The sequence below is a fragment of the Mus caroli genome, unplaced genomic scaffold (assembly GCF_978045245.1).
Source record: "Mus caroli unplaced genomic scaffold, Mus_caroli_1 scaffold_6, whole genome shotgun sequence".
NCBI lineage: Eukaryota > Metazoa > Chordata > Mammalia > Rodentia > Muridae > Mus > Mus caroli.
The window spans coordinates 150106777-150120384 of record NW_028227261.1 but is presented as its reverse complement, the minus strand read 5'-3'; the positions used below and the strand labels follow the sequence as shown (position 1 = coordinate 150120384).

General features: G+C 42.8%; 1 protein-coding gene across 1 annotated transcript in view; it reads right to left on the bottom strand.

Annotated features, from left to right (window-relative positions):
- The window catches only part of Bpnt2 (3'(2'), 5'-bisphosphate nucleotidase 2), a 28556-nt gene extending 18959 nt beyond the window's left edge, over window positions 1-9597 (bottom strand). The window contains exon 1 of the mRNA XM_021160317.3: window positions 8972-9597. Within this exon, the coding sequence (XP_021015976.1) occupies window positions 8972-9352 (381 nt within the window). The 5' untranslated portion in view covers window positions 9353-9597. The remainder of the gene's footprint in view (window positions 1-8971) is intronic.
- Window positions 9598-13608: the final 4011 nt, after the last annotated feature.

Genomic DNA, 13608 nt, shown 5'->3' with positions numbered 1-13608 from the left:
ATTCACCCTTTCGAGCTCTTTCTGAACTCTGACTGATTCAACTCAGCTATTCTGGCTCAAACTCTTCTTCAAGCTGATTGATTCAATCTGGCTTCTCTCAGCTTCTCACTGAATTGTTCTGCTTGGCCTCAAACTATCTCTGGCAATTGTTAAGGCCTAGGTAACTGTTGCATGTGTAGCCAGCCATTTTGTGTTGTTACTAAGAAACTTTCTCATGAGTTGATTACATATTGTGTTCTGTTCTTTGGTGTTCTTGGAAACCAATCACAATAGAGGTCAGTTAGAACTGCTTTGCACAATTGACCTCAGTAAGCTTGTACCCAATCAACCATTTGGCAGTACCTTTTGCACCTGTGTATGAGCTTCTATGTATTTTGTATATATAAGATATATAAGCTGCCATTGGGCTGGACCCCAGCATAAGAGAGACCCCTGCTCCAGTGTAAGTTTCCAAGTTTCCAAGACCTCCCTGGGAACTGACATCCTAAGTAGCAGAAAGAGTCATATACATGGGTAACTGACATCCTGGTTGGCAAGTTAAGACATGAATATTAGGCAAGGCAAGTCCCCCACCACAGCTGACTACCTCAAACAATGGAAACAGAGTAACTGTACAACAAAGACATGTTCCTAAGGAATTGTCCTATCCCTAAGTCCTGAGTGGTGGAATAACCTGGCATAGATGTTGCTGGATTTCAGGCTTAAAAAGCTCTACAGGATTCCAGCTCAGGGTCAGTTCAGCTCCAGAGTCTGAACTGTGCCCCTATTGGACAGTCTTGGGGTGTATGTTCAATAAACTAGCCCTGTATATTTGTCTGAGTGGTTTCTGCGGTGATCCCCAGACCCCAACAACAATCTATCTTCTAGCTCTTTCTCATTCTCTATTTGTTCTGACTTCATCTGCAACCTGTAAAACTGTCCCAGTAAAACTGCCTCCCTCCATTCCCTACCTCTCTCTCTGTACTGGTCTCTTAAGTTCCCTCTCTTTTCTATCTGTACTCCTGGGAGCTGGGTGGGTACTAAGGGTGTATCTTTATTTAGCCAGAGTGATTAGAGGTGTGTGGCCTGCTGCAATTTAGCCAGATAGAGGAGGCCTAGACCGTCTTGGGGTGTGATCCCTTGCCAGACAACCATGTTTCTGGATTAAAATTCCCCTACAAGATGCAATAAGACTAGGCACAAACCCTCATATCAAGGCTGAAAGAGGCAATGCAATAAGAGGAAAAGGGTCTCACGAGCAGGCAAGTCAGAGATACCACTACACTCACAGTTAGGAGTCCTATAAGATCATCAAGCTACACAACCATAATATATGCAGAGGACTTAGCTCAGACCTATCCAGGCTCCCTGATGGTTGATTCATCTTTGTGAGCCCCTATGTGCCCTGGTTAGTTCAGTCTGTGGCCTGTGTTCTTGTGGCATTCTTGATCCCTCTAGCTCCTACAATCCTATCACCCCCTTCTATGGGGTTCCTTAAGCCCCACCTAATGTTTAGCTGTGGGTCTCTACATCTGCTCTCATGAGATGCTGGATAAAGCCTCCCATTGATGATCTATGTCCATGGGATTAAACCAGGAACTAAGTATAACAAAATCACAAAAAGCCTTTGACTTCCTACAAACAGTTCTCACCAAGCACTACCCCTCCTTTTACCTCAGTCTGGTTACTCTCAAAGAAGTCAATTATGATAGGAATAGAAGTCCAAGTTTTCAGAGACGCTATGATTTTAGTAGGTGATATAAAAAAGTTTCTAGAAACCAGAAAATTGCAAACTGACCATATAAGCTACGCCTGTAAATGATATCTTAGTATTGCAATTTCTCCCCATTCTTGGCAACTGCTTATGTGACATAGTTGTTCACTAGCCTTAAGCATTATTAAGTACAGATTTCGTTTGTCTAGCTGTTCTTCTATATAAGCATGTCTAGTGCTCACAGAATCCAGTTCTCATTTCCATCCTGGGCATATGTGTTTCTTATAGTAAGAAACATTAGATATTATAGCCAGTGAAATATGGACAAAACTCTGACATATCTAACTTCTTGACTGATAAAAAGTTTAGTGTTCCTCCTTTTCCTGCCATGTTGACATGGCAGAACCACACGTGAACACCACCAACTAGGTCAGAGTCACAGTATAAAGGACAGCTACCGTGGACAGCACTGCCAGTTGTTCTCTTCATATCTAATACTCTAAGCCGTTTAAAAGGCAGGGTAAATTTTTACATTATGATTCAATTTACTTTTTCTTCCTCTAAACCTCAGCATGGAAGAACAATGGAAGGGAAAAATTATAAGTGGATTGGGAGGTAGGAGTAATATAAGGAAATAACACAATAAAATGGTAGATCTGGATCTAAGAGATTAAAAAGCTAAATATGATTTTAGATACATTCATACACTATAATGGATGATAGGGTGCCCAGATTTTTGTGATATATATGAAGCAGCTATAAAATAGAATTGATCTATAACTTTTAAAATGGAAATGTTAATTTGTGCAACCAAGTCAAGGATCAGCAATAATATATTTATTGAATATAAAAGATGTTAAGATAGTACACAATACATACTTACATATATATATATATATATATATATATATATATACACACACACACATATATATATATACACATATATATCACATATATACAATTTATACAAGTGTTAAGGCTAGTCTTGTAACTTGGGCTCCAGAAAGGAGAAACAAACTATTTTTCGCAAGTACTATGAAAGCTCAAGGCCCCCCAAACACAATTGATGCATTTATGATAGATCAGTTAATTTGGGGTTAAAGGGCTTTTGGCCTTTAGAAATATCAACCATCGATCACATTTATCCATAAACTATAATATAATTAGTATGGTATTAGATATAACTCCTCACACATAATTTTGTATATGCACTCTAATGGATAGGGTACCTAGATTCTTTTGAATAAACATTATATCTGGGTGTAGCTTGAGTCTTTTAGCACTTGAAAGAGCAGATACAGTAAGGTTAACAGGTCTTACTCAATCCTGTGAAAACCTGAATAAACAAAAGGGAAAGGAAGAGGAACTACGCCCTTCTGCATGATTGCTGGAGCTGAGACAGGATTCTTCTGTTCTCTAACTAAGACTTACACAATGGGGTCCATGGTTTTTATGCCTTTGAATTTTAGCTGAACCACACTAGCAAGTTCCTGGGCCTCCAGTGTGCAGACTGAAGACTGTGTAATTTCTCAGCGTCTTAAAAAAGCCAAGTCCTTCTTCTAAATATCCATCAGGTGTTTCTCTGAAGAATGATTACTTTCAAAATGGAAAACTGAATGGCTCCCATGCCTGTCCCATCTGCCTCTCAAATACAGTCTTGTAACAATTAGTACTAATCTCTTGTATCCTTTTTTCTTTTGGGGGGGGGGGCATTTTCTTTATTTACATTTCAAATGTTATCCTCTTCCGTTTCCCTCCCTCCCAGAAACAGCCTATCATACCCTCCCTCCTCCTGCTTCCCCTGCTTCCATGAGGGTGTTCTTCCACCCACCCACTCACTCCCACCTCCCTCTCCGCCCTCAATTCACCTACACTGCGGCATCTATTGAGCCTTCATAGGACCAAGGACCTCTCCTCCCATTGATGCCTGACAAGGCCATCCTCTGCTACATATGCCCCTGGAGTCATGAGTACTCCTTGGTTGGTGGCTTAGTCCCTGGGAGTTCTGGGGGGTCTGGTTGGTTGATATTGTTGTTCTTCCAATGGGGTTGCAAACCCCTTCAACTCCTTCAGGCCTTTCTCTTAACTCCTCTATTGGGGACCCCACGCTCAGTACAATGGTTGGCTTTGAACATCCACTTCTGAGGAAACAGCCATATCAGGCTCCTTTCAGCATGCACTTCTTGGCATCCGCAATAATGTCTGGGTTTGGTAACTATATGGGATGAGTCCCCAGGTTGGACAATCTCTGGGTGGTCTCTGCTCAACACTTTACCTCCATATTTGTTGCTGTTGAGTATTTTGTTCCCCCTGCTAAGAAGGACCGAAGCACCTAGACTTTGGTCTTCCTTCTTCTAGAGCTTCATGTGGTCTGTGAATTGTATCCTGGTTATTTGGAGCTTTTGGGCTAATATCCATTTATCAGTGAGTGCATACCATGTGTGTTCTTTTGCGATTGGGTTACCTCACTCAGGATGATTATTTTTCTAGTTCTATCCATTTGCCTAAGAATTTCATAAATTCATTGTTTTTAATAGCTGAGTAGTATGCCATTGTGTAAATGTACCACATTTTCTGTATCTATTCCTCTATTGAAGGATATATAGGGTGTTTCCAGCTCCTGGCTATTACAAGTAAGGCTGCTATGAACATAGTGGAGCATGTGTCCTTATTACATGTTGGAGCATCTTTTGGGTATATTCCCAGGAGTCGCATATCTGGGTCCTCAGGCAGTACTATGTCTTTTCTGAGGAACCGCCAAACTGATTTCCAGAGTGGTTGTACCAGTTTGCAATCCCACCAGCAATCGACAAATGGGACCTTATAAAATTGCAAAGCTTCTGTAAGGCAAAGGACACTGCCAATAGAACAAAAAGGCAACCAACATATTGGGAAAAGAACTTTACTAATCCTATATCCGATAGAGGGCTAATATCCAATACATACAAAGAACTCAAGAAGTTAAGACTCCAGATAAACAAATAACCCTATTAAAACATGGGGTACAGGGCTAAACAAAGAATTTTCAACTGAGGAATACTGGATGGTGGACAAACACCCAAAGAAATGTTCAACATCCTTAGTCATCAGTGAAATGCAAATCAAAACAACCCTGAGATTCTAACTCACACCAGTCAGAATGGCTAAGATCAAAAACTCTGGTGGAAGCAGATGCTGGCCAGGATGTGGAGCATCTCTTGCACCTTAAAAACAAATACAAACAAACAAAACTAGACTTTCTTAGTCCCATATCACACCTGAGCCAACTCCTCAGAGGCCCAATTTCTTAAGTTTCCCATTATGCACTGCCTCTATTTTCTCATCTCCTGATCAACTTTGCTTCTACATGATGCTACCAAAGACACCTTCACCAAAAATCAATCGAGTGTACAAAGGACAACCAAAAAGACTTTGTTCAAGGCAAGGAATATAGCTGAGTGTTTAATTGATTGCCAAGTTAGTGTAAGGCTCTAAGTTCAATTCCCAGAACTGCAAAAATAAATAAGAAATTAATTAAAGTTTTAAGACGTCAGTTCTCAGTACCCAAGTCTAGCAGCTCACAAATGCTTTTAACTCCAGCTCCAAGGAAACACAACACCTCTGGTTTCTGAGGGCACTTGTACTCATGTGTACATACCAACACCTACACACAATCAAAACAGTTTTTAAAAAATGCTTCCTTTCTGGAAACAACCCAGATGCCCCACAACAGAAGAATGGATAAAGAAATGTGGTTCATCTACACAATGGACTACTACTCAGCTAAGAACGAGGACATCCTGAGTTTTGCAGGCACATGGATGGAACTAGAAAATATCATACTGAGTGAGGTAACAGACCCAAAAGGACATGCATGGTATGTACTCACTAATAAGTAGATATTAACCAAAAATAAGTAAGTAAATAAATAAAGTACAGAATACCCAAGATTTAGTACTCAAAAAGGTCAACAAGCTGAAGTGCCCAAGTGAGGATGCCTCGGTCCCACTTGGGAGAGAGAAGAAAGCAATCACAAGTGGGGAGGGAGGGAAGGACCTGGGAGGGAAAGTGGACAGAGAAGGGGGTGGGGAGGGAGGGAGGGAAACCTGATCTGGTATTGGGTGAGGGAAAAGAACTAAAGCCCTGAGGGCCAGCAGAAAGAATGTAAACAGGCAACCTCAGGAAATAGGAGGTTGGAGGAATCCCCCAGAATGTGCCAGAGACCTGGGAGGTGAAATGCTTCCTTTAAAAGAAGAGATTTCTTTCAAGTTGTTTCTCTTGTGGGGCTGAGAACTGAATCCAGCATTTCCCACAGCTGCCGATGCTCTACCAGAAGCTTTAGGTCCAGTTTTGGCATTTTTATGCATCCCTAAAGACTCATCCTTATATATCTCTATCATCTACAACTACAGCCCACTTACACAAACCTCTTGATTTCCTTATAACACTATGCTCCTTATTTCTCTGAGCACCTACTCTATGCTCTGCCATTTGTCCAAAGCTCTGTAGTTAAGACTAGAGTTTGCTGTATTACTTATATTGCTTTTACCTAGAACCAGGCAGTCAGTTGTAAGATGGCTCTCAATGATTACTGCTTTGAAGTTGTGAAATTGAGCAATGCCAAACTGCTTAGGGACAGAGCAGCTGCCTCTAAGACTGTAGAGCCATGGTCTGAGAACAACTGATGATGAAAGGAAACCTAGCAGTGGAAGGGTGAACTTGTGTTTGACTGGGCAGCATGCACTTCTCAGGATGCCATCCAGCTAAGCATGATCTCACAAATTAAGTCTGATACTGATTTGCTATGGAGGGCTGTCTGGGGCATTAAAGGATGTTTATTCTTCGACTTGATGATTGCATTGATTGAATACTACCCCTGGGTGTGGCAACCTAAAGTGTCACTGGCCTCTCTTGGGTAACAACCCTCCCTCCACCCCCAAAGTGCTCCAGAGTGATTGGCACTATTCTGTATTAAGGTGAAAACATACAACAGGCAATCTCACACTCCAAACTTCGGACAGGGAAGTGGTGCGGAAAAAAAGAAAGCATACCTCTTTCATTTGAAAGGCAGTAAGGTTAAAAAGGAGGACATAGTTGTGCCTTGTAAATGGTTACTCTGCATTAGGAAAGGAACTAACTGGAGAGCATGAAGTAAGTTTCTCAAAATAAATAAATATACGCATAAAGTGGGATGAGGCTTAAACAATAACCAGCATTGAGGACAGCGCTTAGACATTGGAAGAGAGGAGAAAGGGAAAGAAGCAAACCAAAGCCTAAGGCTGGGTTCCTACTTTTTACATGGCTCCATTATACTCCTAGTCTAATAAATAGGAGTGAACGGAGATAGCTCAGTATCACACATCCTGAGTCCACCAATGTACATAAATTAATACAACATTCTGTGACACCAATTAATACCTAACCTGAGCACTAAAGGCAAACACAGATTTATTCACAAGTTATTTTCTATTATGGCACAAAGTTAACATCTGAAATCCAAAAGTTGAGTATTGTTTTAATAAAATGTCAGGTGCTACCCTTGGCAGCTATTCTTTTTGTTTGCTAATACATGAAAACCTGAGCTCTTATGTATACACACACACACAGAGGTTTCAAAATGTATGATGTAGCTGACTTTACCTTAGAGAAAGCAGCTGTGCTTGCTACACTTTACCATCACTACAATAATAATTGTATATTTTTTGTCCAAGAGGAGCTCACATAAGCTGTGTGGTGTCATGAGCCAGATCACCCATTTGGAAAATGGGCACAAATGAAACATACTTTTAAAAATTGCTATTTAGTTCAAAGAAAGTTCTATGTGACAAGTATCTAAGCTGGTAGCTAGAATACAGTAAGTGTATTCATTACAGTACCACATAAATATCACATATCACCCTCCAAATTCCTATTTCCTCCAATAACTTTTAGGGAAGTACATGTATTTTGAGAAGACCAAAGTACTTCACAAGTATACCTCACATCTAGAAGCAAACAGCGGTGTCATTCGCCACAGTAATAAAAGGGCAAGGTACAAGAAAATGTGGAAATATTCAGTGTTTTGTCTGGGAAGGCATTTGAAGGAAAAAAATGCTTTCAGTAACGTCAATAACATCTGGTATTCAGTAGCTTAACAGTTGATATTCAATTTTCATGGAGGAAAAAAAAAAGGGGGAGCTGGTGACAACAAAAGCAGGACCAAAAGAAAACCAAACCAGTAATGTAAGAAAGGAAGGTGCATTACCTAGATGTGGGATTCTTCAACGACAATACCAATTCTTTGAAGAACAGCAGGCAGGATGGATGCCTTCCAAAGACACCTCTGTTTAATTTCTACTTTCTATATAATCAATAAAACTATCAGAAGCAACTTTTGTTCCTGGAAGCCAAAACCTATCTACTGTTAGATGATACATTTAAGATTCTATTAAGATTCTATTACACTATGTTGAACCCTTCCCCCAGAAATACAATAAGCTGAAAAAGCCCCATTGAAAAGTCGGGGGTTGTTGCAGATACCTGTAGTCCCAGCACTCAGGACTCAAGAAGCTGAGGGAGTGGATCTTGAATACAAGTTGAAGCTTAGTTCCAGGTCTTCCTGGCCCACAAGAAAGCAAGTGTGTAAGAGCCCATGAGCCAGCGCAAACACACGAATAAGAAAACGCAGCTGTAATCAAAGGATTCTGAGGGGGAAAATGCTTAGATTAAGACAATGTCAACTCCTATCCAAGAAGCATACCACAGAAATGGTAGATGTTACTAATCTTGAGTGCGAGGCTACACCGAAGTGAAATTGTGAGAAAGCGTATCTCCGAATGTCTCCTTGAAAGGTAGTCCAAACTAGACTGCATTTATAAATAGGGTCTTGCTACAACTCTTCAGGAGCATATCCCCCTTCCTCTCGCCGCTCTGGCATACTAAAGATTTCTACAGGCCTTGCCCTTCTAAGAGGCCGGATTGCCTGCCACTTAGAACACAACAGCCACGATCCACCTCAAGCATAAAATCCTATGAGACCACAAAGGTCCAAGGGGTTCCATCCCTTCACTTAGAAAGCAGCCTGTAAGAGACGAGTTCGCTTCGCCAGCATCCCCACATCAAAGCCCATCCAGCTCTCCCCAGGACAACACCCGCCCGCCCACAACGAGGGAGAGGAGGAGGAGCGTGGCCCGGAGTGGAAAAGCCACAAGCTCTCTCCCAGCTCCGGTGTGCATGACTTTGCACACACTACCTGGGTGTCTCCCGGCCTCGCTCAGCAGGTCAGACCGAGCTCCCGGCCTGCAGCCCAGCACCTACCTGCACGTTGGGGAAGGCCGTCTTGAGCAGGTAGAACATCTTGCGGTTGGACAGTACGTCGCCGCTGGTCATCTTATCATCGGCGCCCTCGCGCGTCTTCCCCTTGGACTTCTCGTGAAGGACATTGCTCTCGCGGACCCGCCTCACCTCGTCGCCGCCGCGCTCGGCCGCCAGCACGGCCACGGCCAGCATCTCGCGCAGGTCCACCGTGCCCCCGTCGGCCGCCACCTCGGCCTCCCCTGCCGCCGGCTCGCTGCCCAGGCCGAAGAGGCTGAAGCGGCCGGCCAGGAAGCCCGAGTAGAGGTGGTAGAGCACCCCGAGCCCCAGCAGGAAAAATACGGCCACCCCCAGCGGGGAAAGGCGGATGCCCATGGGGGCCATGGCGCGCGCGACCGGCGCTAAGGCCGCTTCAGGCCCGCCGCTGAGTCCGCTACAAAGGCGCCCGCTTCCTGGCGCCCTCCCGCGCCATCACCGCTCAGGGAAAGCCGCGCCGCCGCCGCCCCCCACGCCCCGTACCTCACGGCCCTGCCTTGCAGCAGCCAGCAGCTGGCCGATCGGCCTTCCGCGTAGGCCAACGGTCGGCCGGGAGGTGAAAGGGGAGCAAGAGTGTATATCCGGGTTAGGAGAGGGAAGCTGCGGAGAGGGGGCGGAGACTGCCCAAACAGGCCCCTCCCCGGGGCGGGCCCATAATTGGGGGCGGGGCCTGGGCGATGTCGCTGGTGTGGATTCTGGGAGGTGGTGAAGACTCTGGGGCAGTCTCTTGTGCTACTACACGTGTTTGAAATAGAGCCACAGTGACGGTGCCTTCTATTACTCTGATTATTCAAAAGAGAACGTCAAGGCATTTTAAAACGAACCAACTTGAGCCTCTCCCATGGACCAGAGTACTGTGGTCTTGAAGCTTTAAATCACCTTTCCTTTGGCTTCAAAGCAGGGAGGGGCTGATGCTGAAAGAAATCACGTGGTTCTTCCTAGCACTGGCCTTGTGTTCCATGGTCTCGGCCAGCATTTCTCAACTTGTGGGTTGAGTGTCTCTGGGGTTGGACAAATAGATTTTTTTTTATACTTGCAACAAAATTACAGTTACGAAGTAGAAACAAATAATTTTATGGTTGGGAGTCATAATATGTGGATGAAATATTAGATAAAGGCAGTATTAAGAAGCTAAGAACCACTGGTCTAAACGGTTATGTGTTGATGTATAGATTATTCTTTGTCTAAACTTGCCATGCTCTATGAAGCTGTGAAGCTGTGCTAACTAATCTTAACTAGGGAAAACACTTAAAGGATTCTCTCCTTCTCATGGAGATTTTAGCCTTGCACTCAGTGCAGCGGTTGAGGGGGAAGAATTGGGGGGCCAGGATCACTTGATTTATTGATTTATTGTGAGGCAATAAATGTCCTCCAAATGCGGTATATTACAGATGCATTGGGGTAAAATAACTGCCATGTATAATACTACCGATCATTGATAACAAATTCTAATTTTAGTAAGTGCTAAGTATTTGGGAGTTTCTCTTCATTTTATAAAGCACATATGCTGTTATATTAACTAGCCAGACATAGTTACTAACACCTATAAACAACATTCAGGAAACTAAGGCAGAATGACTGCTACAAGTTTGAGGCTAGCCCAAGCCACATAAAAGTTCTAGGCCAGCCTGGATTAAAGACTGAGATTCAGTCTCAAAACCAAACAAATACATGAGAAAAATTCAACTCCTAAATGTTGACATATTTATACAAAATCAATAAAAGACAACCCATTTTGCCACTCAGTTTAAAAGCATTGGTTTAAAGTATATTTTAACATTAATCTCTGTAAAAACTATAAGTATCCAAAGTTGTACGTATCCATTGCTAGTTGATAAGTTCTATGAAGCCTGACCTTTAAGTTTATGTACTAATCAGGCACCTCTAGAATTTACCTATAGTTACATTGCACTATTTTTCCTGCCTGCTAATGATAACTAGGTTAAACGTTAAGGCCATCAGAAAATCTACCATCCAGGTAACCCAATAAAAAGACATCCCCTCAATCCTTGACAGTGGCACGCCCTAAGTAACCAGCATGATGCCACACAATGTAACATCACAATCAATTCACTTATTTTCAAAACAGATCTGGAAGTGAGGTCATAGAGTGTACCCACCTCAGCATAAAAATGAAGCCTGAGTTCAGGTCTACAGGCTAGACTACCTCAAACTGAGATCAAAACAAACAAAAACAAACAAAAACCAAACAAATCCTGAGATGTGATGTAATCAGGAAAGGCTCAAAAGTGGGAAGTCTGGTCATGTATATCAGAATAAAGTGAATGATGTGTCACAGGGATTTTAGAAAGAATTTAGGGGTGCATTCACTGGAGCACTGCCTATTGTGTTGGTGGGGGTAACTAGGAGAGGCAATAAGAGGTGACTGAGCATCAACTGGGATGTATTTTTATATCCAGTAGCCTCTCCCGGACTTACTTAAGGGACTCCAGCCCTGTCACACAGTGATAAGCCTCAGATGTTCTCCATAACCTCTTCATGTCCTCAAAATCAGTACCACCCGAATGACTCTTACACTATCAAGTTTGGCTGGCAACAGGAAGTATTATATTGGCCACTTCTCAAACACAGAAGACTTCACTTTAATAGTGCTGGTTTCTTAATCACATCTGATTCTTCAGCCCAGCTAACTACCATCCATTGCCCTAGAAAAGTAATGGGTTTACTTTAGTGACTCTGGTATTTTAGTAACAGGCAAGTATTCAATCCAGGTAACTAGAATCACAGATTTTTAACTCAAAGGCCCAGTAGAGTATTTTCTTCCTTCTGAAACTTCACAATCCAGACCTCCTTCATCTGCATTGCTATCAACATTTTATTTGCCAAGCTCCAGTAGACCAGCTCAAGCAGCTTTTCAAACCCAGTGGCTTTCCTAGTCCAAATTTCCAAAGTTCTTCCACAATCCTCCACAAAACATGGTCAATTCTGTCATTGAAATATCCCACTCCTGGTACCAATTTGTCTTAGAGTTACTATTGCTATGATGAAACACCATGACCAAGAAGCCACTTGTGGAAGAAAGGGTTTATTTGGTTTATATTTTTACAATATTGTTCATCATTGAAAGAAATCAGGACAGGAACCTAAACAGGTTAGGAACATAGAGGTAAGAGCTGATGCAGAGGCCATGAAGGAGTATTGCATGCCACTTACTGGCTTTCTCCTCATGCTTGTTCAGCCTCCTTTCATATAGCACATAGGACCACCAGCCCAAAGTGGTCTTTTCTTGATTGATGGGGAAGGCTAGTCCACTGTGGGCAGTGCCACCTCTGGGCACTGGTCTTGGTACTATAAGACTGCAACTGAGAAGCCATGAGGAGCAAACTGTAAGCATTGTTCCTCCATTGCCTCAGCATCAGTTTTTGCCTCCAGGTTCCTGCCTTATTTGAGTACCTTCCCAGACTTCTGACTTCTTTCAGTGATGTACTATAATGTGGAATTGTGAGATAAAATAAATTGTTTCTTCTTCTAGTTGCTTTAGTCACAGTGTTTAATCATCAACAGAGTCCCTAGCTGAGATTAGAAAAAAGGAGTGTACTGCACGGAGTCTGGGAGACATTTCCAGTTATGGAAATATGCCATTTTATGATTATTGAGTAGTTATTTGACTCCAAACCTTTATCAAAGTTTATCAAATTGAGCACTTAAAACTGGTAAATATTGTTATATAAATTATATCATAGAAATATTAAAATAATATTTTTAATTTTATGTGTATGTGCCTGAGTGATTATATTTCATGTAGGAACCCACCAGAGGATTTAGATTTAATATGGCTTACAAGATTAGGATTCTAGTTGTTGTGCTCAGCAATTAAGTTACCATTGTTTCTGAACTAAGTTTATATTGTGTTTTCCTTCACAAGGCAGCTCATCTGGGTTCCAGAAAGAAAGGTATGGGGGCAAAGTGTGGGTTTGCCTGATGTGCCCCTGGAAAGGCCATGGAGTTTTGAAGCATGGGGCTGGTGAGGTAACGACACACCAGTGGGAACTTAGGGTGCTGAGTGGAGAGATTTGGGAGCTTTGAGTCAGGGAATCTCTAGGAGATATGATCAGGCTGGCCATTGTCCACCAGTGTGTGCCCGGTCAGTCCCCTGGGGCAGAGAGTAGCTGGGTTTATTGAGGGATGATGTCACCTTTTTAATATTTCCCACAACACCTGTCAGTCAGTCCAATGACCTCTAGATCACCACAGGCTACTCCATGTCCAAACATTGAGATAAGTGAATTCCTTAGTCAATGATAGATAGGCACAGCAAGAATCCTGGCAGGTCCATCACTGAAACTGGGAGACACTAGTAGCTACATCTTGTCCTTTGGCTATCCCTTTCCAAAAGCCGCTATCTCTCTCCTGCTTCCTCTCTTTCCCTATCCAAGCCACAAGTCCTGCCTACTCCTCCAGTGATTGGCTCCTTTATTCATTAGGGGATGGTTCACAAGAAGTCACCTGAGTGTGTGACTCATTCCTCTGTCCAGACAACCCCTCCTGGGAAAGCAGAATTAACATCAAAATACAAACAACTCCAGGACCACAATACTTTCCCCTCTCTGCCCACTCTGTGACATCATCTTCCTGCCCATTTA